The following is a 12,741-nucleotide window of genomic DNA, read 5'->3' as shown; positions in this document are numbered from 1 at the left end:
CTGAACTATTGTTAGGAAGTTCACTCTAAAGCACTGCTGGTAGTTATAAAAGGGTCTTCAAATCACACACACATTTGGATTTAAACCACATAGACCCTGGCATGGAAATATTTTCCTGTCCTCTCCCTTCATCTCACGGGATGCATGTTTTACACATTCCACCTCTGGGAAATCTCTTTCTGTCCCCCAGTAAGTCTCTCTCTCAGAATAGCAGGATGCTCTGATTAGTTATCCCTATAATCTGTATAGAATGCCAGTATCTAGTGATACCTTGTTGTTTTTTCATCTAGGGGACCCTTTGACTCTTTCTATCTTCATTTGAAGCCCGCACATCCCCCACAGACGTCTCTCTCCTACTATATGCCCTGACTCTGGATCTGTGTGGAATTCTCTCTTCATTTATCTGTGCGGGCCTTGTCCTCTCCCATATCCTTTTATTTTTTCACATTCCTGAACCTGGTACTGTTGCTTCCTAAATTACGTCTGTATAACCCTCAACTGGCACACAATTGAGCAGATCTCTTTAAGGAATAGCTCACCCAAAAATGAAAATTCATCACGTCATTCCAAACTTGTATGTTTTTTTTCTCCCATGAATCACAACAGGAGATGTAAATAAAAGGGACTGAATGGATGGATGAATTCCTGATTTGGAAGTGAAAGTGGACCAGCAGATCATACTTGGCAATAAGCTTTAAATCGGTCTCCACGTGTTGAACAAGCGTCAAGCTGTCAAACTGACAGTAAAGCTGCTTACGCCAAATGGAACATTGGACACCAGTTTCTAGCTCTAAGGTTTAAACTTAATATATTTTACAATAAATATGATTTTGTCAAGGTCTCTACCAGTTTAGATAAATGAACCGGATCAGCTCTCAACTGATGGGGTAAGACAGATGAAGTGTTGTACTGAACTCTACTTTATACAACAAAACGTTGAGAATCTCCTACAAAAATAAGTTGAGAGAACTCAAAAATCTGCTGAAGCTGGTTGCCTTAAAATTTTAAGTTGGCTCAACTATTTTTTTTTTTTTTTACAGTGTAAAAACTGTAAAAAACCAAAGGCCAAGAAGTTGAGGGCAATGACACAGTTCAAAGACTTGAAGAATCCCAGACCTACAAAACAACAGAACAAGATTAAATAACACATAATGAGAAAATGCTACACAATGAAAACCTAAATGGTCCAAATTAGTGTCAAGTAGGTGGTGTGGATTTATTTATTCAACATTTCTCAGAAAATCAGTGTGAGAAACTGCTGTAGGAACAGCTGATTAGATGTGTTCAGTCCAAAATGATTTGCATGTAGTTCACATGCAGACATAATGCTTATTTTGTCTGTAAATAGAAAGTTACTCATAACGGACAATAACTACATTGAATACACTTCTTTATACTAAAAGTATTTTTTTCTGTAGTGCTTAAAGTAAAAAAAAGAAGGTGTTTAGGTGGTGTTACTGAGTGGTCTTATTTGTTTTTGTTTTTTTTAAAGGAGTTGTAATTTGGCATAATATTTCACATTTTTTATAAGTAGCAGTGAAGCAATTTGTTTTACATTTTTATTAATATTAAAAAACTTTTCAAGTTTATTTGTATAGCGCTTTTTACGTTACAAATCGTTGCAAAGCAGCTCTACAGGAAATTAAGTTTCCACAATATATTTATATATTGCAGAACCTTAATATATTTAATTTATGGAAAAATTTGGTAATTCTGTATGTTGTCTGAGCGTTGGCATCTCTCTGAGGTCCTCTGAGGGGTTGGCATTATCTTTTCTCAGGTGTTCGGTCATCTCAGATCATTTAAGGGCTGGATCCAGACTGAAGCTTCTGTAATTCTTAGTTACCACGGGATGTTAATCTCGTGACAGAAACAGAGAAACAAATAGAGACATAATTAGCGTAGCTGCTGTTCCATCTAAGCAAAAATTATTTGTTCAACCCAAGCTAAAGAATAATAATAATGTACATTTGATCAGATATAACTGCATTACAAGATTATAAGATGCATTATGTGAATGCTTGGCTAAAGAGATGTGTCTTTAATCTAGATTTAAACAGAGAGAGTGTGTCTGAACCCCAAACGTTATCAGGAAGGCTATTCCAGAGTTTTGGAGCCAAATGTGAAAAAGCTGTACCTCCTTTAGTGGACTTTGCTATCCTATTTATCACCAAAAGTCCAGAGTTTTGCGACCTTAGGGAGCGTGGTAGAAGACAAGGTAGGTACGCAGGAGCTAAACCATTTAGGGCCTTATAGGCAAGTAATAATATTTTGTAAATGATACGGAACTGAATAGGTAGCCAGTGCAGAGACTGTAAAATTGGGGTAATATAATCATATTTTCTTGACCTGGTAAGAACTCTAGCCGCTGCATTTTGGACTATCTGTAGCTTGTTTATTGAAGATGCAGGACAACCAGCTAGCAGTGCATTACAATAGTCCAGTCTAGAGGTCATGAATGCATGAACTAGCTTTTCTGCATCAGAAACAGGTAGCATGTTTCGAAGCTTGGCAATGTTTCAAAGATGGAAGAATGCTGTTTTTGTAACATGGGAAATATGATTTTCAAAGGACACGTTTCTGTCTAATATAACACTCAGATTTTTTACTTTAGAGGACGTGACAGTGCATCCGTCTAGTTGCAAATTGTAATCCAAGAGATTTTGTGTACTGTTTTTTGGTCCAATAAGTAATATCTCTGTCTTATCTGAATTTAATAGGAGGAAATTATTGGTCATCCAATCTTTTACATTTTTTACACAATCTATTAGCTTAGATAGTTTAGAAGTTTCATCTGGTCTTGTTGAGATATATAGTTGAGTAAAATACGGGATTAGTTTTCATTGTTATGCTGATGATATACTCATTGAGTATATCATCAGCATAACAATGAAAACTAATCCCGTATTTTATAATAATATTACCAAGGGGCAACATGTCTATTGAAAATAGCGGAGGACCTAGGACAGATCCTTGTGGTACTCCATATTTTACTGGTGATGATTGAGATGACTCCCCATTTAAATGAACAAAGTGGTAGCGATCGGAAAGGTAGGATCTAAACCATCTTAAAGCCTGCCCTTGAATACCAGTATAGTTTTGTAGTCGATCTATGAGTATATCATGGCCTATAGTGTCGAACGCAGCACTAAGATCAAGTAATACTAGCAATGAGATGCAGCCTTGGTCTGAAGCAAGAAGCAAGTAATTTGTAATTTTAACAAATGCAGTTTCAGTACTATGGTGAGGCCTGAAACCTGACTGAAATTCTTCATAGAGATAATTTATTTGCAAGAAGGAGCACAATTGAGCAGACACAACTTTTTCTAAAATTTTAGACATAAACGGAAGATTTGAAATGGGTCTGTAATTTGCCAGTTTATTAGAATCTAGTTGTGGTTTCTTAATAAAAGGCTTAATAACCGCCCGCTTGAATGGTTTTGGGACGTGACCTAAAGATAACGATGAGTTAATAATATTGAGAAGCGGTTCTTCTGCTACAGGTAACAACTCTTTCAGTAGTTTAGTGGGTATAGGATCTAATAAACATGTTGTTGGTTTAGATGCACTGATAAGTTTATTTAGCTCTTCCTGTCCTATAGTTGTAAAGCACTGCAGTTTTTCTTTGTGTGCGATGAATGAAGCTGAAATACTAGACGCAGTAGAATATACATTTATTACTACCATGCAAGAAATCATTTTGCTGTTAAAACAAATGAAACAGAAATATCTATAATTATTTCTGTTTTAAGTAGATGTTTATTTGTCCTTGGTTATTTAAAATGTGTGTCGTGTTTGTTCACAGTTAATGATTTAATTATGTTTGCAGATTCAATCAGCGTTTGAAGCTTGAACGATTTGTTTTAATGGTCAAAGTGTCCAAATGCACGTTGACATCTCGAATCTAATGACTGAAATACCGACTATTATAAATTGTCTAATATTGTCTTTTTTTCTTATTAATATAAAAGGCACATGCATGAGATCAGACCAGTTTATCAGCTCCCTCTCGTGGACAGTAAGTGTATATCTGCATTAGAAGCTCTATGCCACTTACCTGTCGTGGTAAGTCATTTCATGGTGAATGTACGGTACTTTAACTCTCTAAAGTGGCACCATAATATTGGGAATGCACTGAAACATATTTACTATTTCCATAAAAGCACTTATACTATATGTACTATACAGTATGTATGCATGTATGTAAAATATTCTATATACTATAACAGCTGAGTTACCGAGACACTTTTTGTTTGCGTGTTATCATTCTGCGCGTTACATTGTTACGCCACCAGGTGGCGACAATCGACTGTCCTTATGAACGAGTCTTTTGAGTCGATTCGTTCGAAACACGGGTTCATTCAGTAACGAAACCAGTGAGACATTCAGATCGGCCAACGCAAACATTAACAGAACTGTATCATACATTTGTTGAAAGATTGGGAAATTTGAAATAAACACTTTGTTGGAGGCTCATCTTTAGGCATTTTGTAGAAATAAAATAATTTTAGAAAGCATTTTTACATGAAACACTTCTTCACTACTACAAAATCAATACAGAATATACCTTTATTGGTAAATGCTAAATTATTGCAGAAATGCTTTTTTGGCCATGTAGACAAGTTACATGAGCTGCAAACAGGTCATAAATCATTTGTTTTTACTCTTTTAAATACATTTACTGTATGGAATCATGCACTTAGAACTGAATCAAAACAACAATGCAACATAAGGTTTACAGAAAGGCACTTAACAATGGACAGGTTGAACATTGTTTGATAACCTCTTGATTTGTTGGATTTTTTATTTTTTTTGCCTTGACTACTTAAAACAGTGGCTCTTCTTAATCCTGGTCCTGCACTTTCGTTTTCCTCTCTAACCAGACTCACTCAGCTGAGTTCATGCAGCTTATACGGAGTTGAATCAGGTGAGAGAGACAAACTAATATGCAGCGCTGGACCAGAATCAAAAGATGCAGACCTTGCCAAATGAACTGTGTACACTGAGCAACACCATGTCCCATTTCAGCATCCATGTTACAGAAGGTTTACATTAATATGAATAACGTAAAACTAATGTACAACATGAACCTTGTACTTACTTTGATGAACAGCTTGTTTCTGCAAATGTAAAAATGATGTGTAACATGGACATGGATTGTGAATTATTATCCATCACCAATATCTGATGAGGCTTATAAGATGCATAAATTAAGCAAATGAAAAATTGACACATTAAATGACTTCAATCCAATATATGCTGCAATTCAGCATCTGCTAAAATAAAAACAACACTTGTTTGCATTTAAGGCAAAGCGCAAAACATTAACACAAAACATATATATTAAAAAAAACAACAACATCAAATGACTTGATTGGCAGGTACATCTTGCATGCAGAGGTTTCTCAGGAACACAGCTGGTACATTTGGAGATAAAGTGAACGATAAAGGCATTTTTTTTGCTATATTATAGATCCTTTTCAGTTAGTGTGCATGTGGAATATATAAGAGCATCAGGTAGCATGGCTATAATTTTGACATTTTAACTGTTTGGTTTCAGGTGACATCCTTCTAGAAGGTGAAGCGCCTGTCATTGGAATGGCCCACCTTGTCCAGGCTGGGGTTGCAGGCGAACTGAATCATGGGAGGAGGTCCGCACATGAGGATGAGTGTGTCATCTGCGGGTGGAGGAAGGTAGTTCCTCACCATGTCCTCATTGATGAAGCCTTGGCTGTACTCCCAACCTAACACATGAAGTTGATTATTTCAGCTTGTCACCTTCTGCTTGATTTTTAATGTCTGGTTGAAATTAAGTTACTTAAACTGAGGTTTTTCATTTTGCTAAACAGCATCTACAAAAGCAAGAGGTTCTTACCATCTGGAGCCCTGTCAACAGTGTACCACAGCTTAAGACGTGTTGGGTGATTGGCCATGACCTCTTCTAACTCAGAACGTAGGAGAATGTCTTTTTCTGTCTGTTGGAGAAGACAAAAAATAGTGAGTGGGAATAACAACAAACACACTGAACCAAAGAGATGTAATTGCACTTTTAGCATAAAATATATTTTTGTGCATAATGAGTACATATGCATGTGCATAAAAATAGAAAGTCCTTGGCTCACCTGGTTTGCGAAAAGTAAATAACACACGGTCTCATCCTTTGGATCTTTCAAGATTTCTTGGATTATCTGAAGCATAGGTGTAATGCCTAAAAAAAATAAAGATGAACTCACAAGAAAATCCTTACATTTGTTCTCAAAAGAAAGAAAAGAAAAGAGACTTACCTGTTCCCCCAGCAATCATGCCAACATGTTTTGCAGTTTTAATCACAGGGTCTGATTTCTTATCAGGCTTGATTGCAAATGATCCTGCAGAAAAGTTGATACAGTAAGTCCAAGTGTGCCTATTGTTTTGAAATGAATGTTATAATGTGTTTGACAGTCAAATATTTTTATGCTTCCACAATGTTCATGTGCAATTAATTTATTTTCCTTGCAACAGTAGATGTTTTCATAGCATTGTCCTGACTCACAGTGGATTTCAAAACTACAAACCTCTGCCTTTGTAAACCAGCAGTCCACTTGGTCCTCTGAAATCAATTGTGTCACCAATACGAAGGCTTTCCAAGTATTGAGACATCTTCCCACCCTCGGGAAACTTTGGATGGACATTTTTGTAGTATATCTGAAATGAGAGGCAACAAAATGTTTAAACTTGAAAGAACTTCAAAGACATTTTCAAACATGAAGATGTTTGTTTTACGGTTATATTTATGTATGGTATACCTTCACAACCAGGTCAACAAAGCCTTCGTCATCATCACTAGACACAGGGGTGTAAGGCCTCACCACAAGGTTGCCATCAATCTTGGCAGACAGGTAGATGTGTTGTCCTATATATGCAATTCATAAACGTTAAAGGTAGCACAAAAAAAACTGTTTAACATGCTTTAAAGACATTGCCTTATATTTGCCTTGTTTATTTTACCTTGTACTTACAGAAAACAACAGACTTGATACTGCACTCACCGATAGGAAGTCCAAGAACATGTTCAGGTGATTTTAAACCAAAACGAAATCTTCTTGTATCATGACTGATAATCTTAAAAGAGAGACATTATAATTAAATTAGCTACTAATAAAACCTATTTATATACAAGTTAAACCACTACATTTTAAAATATCCACACCTCTTTGTCCACAAGACGCAATGCATACTTCGCATTAGGGTCTTCAAGAGTAATGGCAGGTCTTCTTTTTATGCCAAAGAGCCTCCGGATCAAATCAAACACCAGCTGAAAGCTGCCAGAGATGAGCTATGGACAGGGAAATTAAAGGGCATTTTCTAATTGTGCAGTAATGTACCAAACAGTCAAAAACTGTCAAAATATAGTTGCATGCTACAAAAACGACGTTCTGCAAGTATTTATTTAATATGAATATACTCACGTTTAAGATGAAGGACATTTTCTCCTGCGGTGTTTTCTGAGACTCTATCAAGCAACGAAGACGGATAACAACACTACGGACTAAGAATAACTTTACTAGAAAGTAAGCTGCGTCTGTCAAAACGACAATAGCTTCCTGGAGAAGGAGGGGCTAAGTGCTGGTGACGTCGTTACGTAAAGATTCCAAACCTTTGCGAATCGTTTGTTAGGAATCATCAGTAAACGAATCGTTTGTTAGGAATCATCAGTAAACGAATCGTTTGTTATGAATCATCAGTAAACGAATCGTTTGTTATGAATCACCAGTAAACGAATCGTTTGTTATGAATCACCAGTAAACGAATCGTTTGTTATGAATCACCAGTAAACGAATAGTTTGTTATGAATCACCAGTAAACGAATCGTTTGTTATGAATCACCAGTAAACGAATAGTTTGTTATGAATCACCAGTAAACGAATCGTTTGTTATGAATCACCAGTAAACGAATCGTTTGTTATGAATCACCAGTAAACGAATCGTTTGTTATGAATCATCAGTAAACGAATAGTTTGTTATGAATCACCAGTAAACGAATAGTTTGTTATGAATCACCAGTAAACGAATCGTTTGTTATGAATCATCAGTAAACGAGGCTCCTTGGGTGTGCTTCTTGGGGTCCAGGACCAGTTAAATACACAGTGGGCAATCAATCAAAACAAATAGGTGTACTGATTAACAAGTTTAATCTCATTTTTAAAACTACTCAGATCAAAATAAAACGTAATGCTTGATTGAACTCGCCGAATTCAATTATTATTGCTACCTTCCAATAAAATTAAGGATTTGATTAGTTTAAATCCAAATGGTTCTGATTCCAGCAAATTCATGCTAATATTATAATTCGACTTTTCTGTGTGAATAACCATTTTATTGCATAGGCCTAGAATTAATTTAAAATGTAACAGAAGTAGATTTAGAATACAGAAACTCATTTGTGTAATAAAATGACTTGAATTAGCATAATTATCCAGTAGGTGGTGCTATTTAGCAAGTTTAATTATTTATTTTCTTCTGATTCCATTTAATTCAAATCTGGAAACTCTTTAAATAACATGACCATTTTCTGACACAATTCCATTTTTATGTATTTAACCTGTAAACTCAAGAATAACCTATTTTTATCCTTTCAAAACGGCTTACCTATCTAACCAAGCAACCGTCTTTACATGTTGAGGAAACCACAAGCTCTGAACACACTCAGGGTAATAATCAATCAAGACTCGACGGTTTATCACAGAAATTTAATGACGACCCAACACAGTGGTCAATCGTGGATATTTCTATTGACTGTACACAAATGCATGTCAGTGAACAACTGTACTGTTGCACAAGTGTAACATCCTTGTTTCTTCGATTGTTAAACTCAACCACATCCCTTATATTTACACCATGTTCTATAGATATTTCTCTATATATTTTTTGTACAATGTACAATGTTTAAATCAGGTGAAATAATAATAGCAAACAAATTCCGTTAGACTCTGATCCAGCCAAAGCATGCAGGTTTTTGTCGAATAAACATGTCAAAAGGTGTGCATTAGTGGAACGTTAAAGCCTGTTGAACAGCCTTGAAGCAGAAAAAGCTGAAGCCAAGAAACACAGAGCAAGTCTTTTTTTTTTTTTTTTTGAGGTGTACAGCTTTTACAAACACTTCATGACATTGCTTTACATTTGGCTACATGGAGAAGCATCCATGCTAAGCACAAGTAACAGGTCAGACGAGAAATCTAACCTTGCATGGACATATTTGTGCCAAGTATTGCTTTTACAAATCCAGTTTTGCGAACACAAATGGTGGGGTTTACTAAAGACATGGCAAATAAGCAGCTCCGATCTTTTAAAATTACATGGATGATTTATCCTTGTCAGTTTTTGTGTTAGCTTATCAAAGCAATGGCATTTTGCAAATGCAAGGACATAGATACAGTTACATAATGACTTATCTCTGTTACACAAAATAGCAGACAGGGATTTCACAATAAATGTACTTTGTAAGAAAATAAAGTAACTATGCTAAGTTTCTTTAAAATAAATGTATCTTCACAGTTTTAAATTATTTGCATCATGATATTGTTATTCCATGGTCAGCTACATATCAATAAACTATGTATTTCAATGGGTAAATTTAGCAATAATCCAACCTTTCATGTTACATGAGGATGTTCATAACCAAATTAATCCATTGCCGTACATGAAATAGAAATCCTACAACACAACTCTAATCAAAATAGGACTCTTGGACAGCACTACCAGTACGTGCAAGATGCGTACCAATCTTATCCAATATTCATATCTCATGTGTGCCAATAAATGGAGTATTTGGTTGAAATTCTAATGTCATAATCTTTGGATGAAATGCCTTATATACTTCAAAATCTGTTACTTTGGGTTCAGCCTGGCCAACAAAATCTTCTGCTGGTAACACCATACGTCCAAGTACAGTTTCGAACTTACCAACATCCTGAAGGGTTACAGACAAACACAGGAAAATCCGGAACATGCACACTTAAAACAGCTTGTTTTGAGCTGGCTTCACATTTTTCACATTGAACAAAAGCAGTGCAGCAGGTGAAGACTGGGAATATGTACATCGGGTCACGGAGGTGGCGACCAGTGCAATGGCATCTCTCATAATGCACGATTTTGACAGACTCGCAAGCAACGAAGACCTCAAAGGACAATAGAGTCCTGCACAACGGGCGTAAATCTGCATCCACAAAAAGGAAAATGAGCTTGTTTGTATTTTACAGAAGTTCCAGACAGGATCCATGCAGATTATTTGACACAGATCGTTGGTTACGCGACTTCAAGGCAAGGATGAACTGCTCAGTTTGAAGTGTACTAAGCACAGTGGTAGATTAGAGGGTTTTTAAAACAAATAGCTCAGAACTAATGCACTAGTGGACACAATGAACTTTCGGTGAGACGTACAAACTAAAAGCAACATGTTTAGTCTACCATTGGTTGGATAATTTGTGTTGGATCAGTCTACAAATGACTGAAGGTAGCAAATCTCTATTCCTTAAAACCGCAAAGCGTTAAACACAAGTGCTAGGATTTCAACAGCTGGCATATTATTGTTCAGTGACACAAATACCAAAACTTGTAGTTTGATGTGAGTATTAAGTATACAAAACACCTCCTTTGTAAAACTCTACACCTAGTGGATGTTATTGTCCAACTCAAACACAAATGGCTGGGGAAACTTGATGGCAGCATCGCCTAACTTAACATGCATCGCTTGCTTAGCGTTAAGTGTCACTTGGAGGGAATGTTACACAAATTTAAGGTTCAGAAGGCAGGCTAACAATATTACATCAATTGGAGCGTTATATATACTTGTGTGTGTTACTAAAACTGTCCTCAGCAGGTAGCATGACAATCGTTCCCAAAGACAGGCCCTCCTAAAAATGAACCCGATCCATCTGCATGCTTTGCCGAGGCAGTAATGACATCAGGAGCCATGGTTTCCCTGGGCACTAACATTGGTTGGGCGTCATAATGTTGTCAAAACAATATTTCCACAATGTAAACGTAGCCCTTGGAATGGTATGAGTTCAGCAGGCTGACGTTTCTGCAACGCTGTGGAGATGTTAGCCTGTGGAGTGAAATGCAATCTACAGTACATCCCATCGGAGAGGTGCTGGTCATGACTGCGATGATGTTTGAAATGTCTCCAACCGGTTGGCACACAATAATGGAGCTCTCGATGAAAGCCAGCATGGAGCAGTTGGTGTGAGTTTGGTGAAAGCGTCAGACGATGGAGCCCTTGGAAGTGGAGAGATGAATGGAGCGGATCCGCAGGGCCAGGGTTCTCTCGAGGTCGTGGAGGACGTCGTAGGACGGGCCTGGACCGGGGCTCTCTGCAGGAACCTCATACAGTAGCTGTTTAAAGTTCTCCAGCTCGATCAGGAGCACCATGTTCTTCAGGAAGTAGCCCTCGATGAAGGCTGCCAACTCCAGAGCCCCCAGGAACTGAGGACGTGTGAAACATAATGTGAGACTTAGTATTCCTAACAGAGACTTCAGTACTATTCTTGTATAGTATAATTGTTAATGGTTTGAATTTTTTTTCTTGATTAAATTGTATTTAATCTTGAATTATGAAGCTCTGCAAAGGTAGCCTATACAGTATCCAGAGGTACACAATAAAAACAACAACATGCAGTACTATAATGTAATGTATCTCATACAGAAACGTTCATGCTTAGTTTGCGTTTGAGGGAAATGGTTAAAAATATTGGCAAACACACTTATGCATTTTCCTTTTTGTCTTAATTTTTTGTAGTATATTTCTAAAGACTAAAGACAAGCAGAGCAAATTAAGATGGTGACATTTGCACAGATTGTCAAGTAATTAATAAATCAGGTTGCATTCTCATTGGTGTGCTATATTAGACTAATTAATGTTATTAACCTCATGAATATGCAAATACGAATTTTAATCCAGGGTTTTACAAATATACAGTCTGCAGTGTCCAAACCTGACTACACAGATAAAATGACTAATCCAGGGAAATGTATAAACAAGACAAAACATGGACCAAGATAACCAAGGATTATGTTTGGCAATTGGCTAAACTGCAAAAATAATAAATGAATGAATAAATATACAATTTACATAAGTCATTTTCACAATTCAGTCTGTGCTAATTTTTTGCATATTGTAATAATAATTATACGTATAAATGTATGTATAATATATATATATATATATATATATTTAAATACAATTCAAATTACATAATTTAATATATTACTATTATTATATTAATTATTAGTAGTAATAAAAAGAATAAATAAATGTATACTGCACAAAATAATAATAATGGATTAAATACAAGATTTCATTGCTTTATTAAAAACAACAAAATAGATATTTTTATATTATTAATATAATTCAAATTATATAAGATTATTCATAAAAAGTGAGAGTTTATAGAGAGTGTATAGTGCACAAAATAAATAACTATTAATATTATTTTATCATTATTGTAAATTATTAAATACAAGGTTTTATAGCTTTTATTAAACAGAATAAGCTAATAGATACATATAGATATAAATAATCAAACGTATTATTTATTTGTATATTATTATATTATACAAATTATTATATAATAATAATAATAATATTATATTATTTGTATATTATTATTATACAAATAATAATAATATTTTTTTAATAAAAGAAAGAGAGAAAAGAAAGAAAGTATACTGCACAAAATAAATAAATAAATGATTGAATGGGGA

At 35.5% G+C, this 12,741-nt stretch overlaps 2 protein-coding genes and 1 long non-coding RNA gene across 5 annotated transcripts in view; 1 reads left to right on the top strand and 2 right to left on the bottom strand.

Annotated features, from left to right (window-relative positions):
- Positions 1-4,552: 4,552 nt before the first annotated feature.
- On the bottom strand, positions 4,553-7,587 carry LOC306861543 (NADH-cytochrome b5 reductase 3-like). 2 transcript variants are annotated; one of them, XM_079403868.1, is made up of 10 exons: positions 7,449-7,587; positions 7,190-7,315; positions 7,029-7,101; positions 6,786-6,892; positions 6,555-6,684; positions 6,285-6,368; positions 6,123-6,208; positions 5,876-5,975; positions 5,608-5,744; positions 4,553-5,417 (listed from the first exon to the last, which is right to left on the bottom strand). In XM_079403868.1, exons 1-10 carry the CDS (start codon positions 7,464-7,466, stop codon positions 5,406-5,408), a joined length of 873 nt encoding a protein of 290 aa, XP_079259994.1. In that variant the 5' UTR covers positions 7,467-7,587; the 3' UTR covers positions 4,553-5,405. The 2 variants fall into 2 exon arrangements, with proteins under 2 accessions (XP_079259994.1, XP_079259993.1); XM_079403867.1 differs by lacking the exon at positions 4,553-5,417 and having other exon boundaries at positions 5,440-5,744; positions 7,449-7,586.
- LOC306861544 lies at positions 6,744-10,961 on the top strand. The gene is made up of 3 exons (XR_013783476.1): positions 6,744-6,878; positions 7,001-7,055; positions 10,859-10,961. It is a non-coding gene; the product is annotated as an uncharacterized lncRNA (long non-coding RNA).
- LOC306861542 (ankyrin repeat and BTB/POZ domain-containing protein 3-A-like) overlaps positions 8,719-12,741 on the bottom strand; it is a 135,357-nt gene continuing 131,334 nt past the window's right edge. For both annotated transcript variants that reach the window (XM_079403865.1, XM_079403866.1), the window contains exon 17: positions 8,719-11,463. In XM_079403865.1, coding sequence (XP_079259991.1) covers positions 11,242-11,463 — 222 coding nt within the window. In that variant the 3' untranslated portion in view covers positions 8,719-11,241. The remainder of the gene's footprint in view (positions 11,464-12,741) is intronic.

The sequence above is a fragment of the Barbus barbus genome, assembly GCF_936440315.1.
Source record: "Barbus barbus genome assembly, chromosome: 42".
Classification (NCBI taxonomy): domain Eukaryota; kingdom Metazoa; phylum Chordata; class Actinopteri; order Cypriniformes; family Cyprinidae; genus Barbus; species Barbus barbus.
The sequence above is the reverse complement of the archived record's forward strand: the minus strand, read 5'-3'. Positions and strand labels throughout refer to the sequence as shown.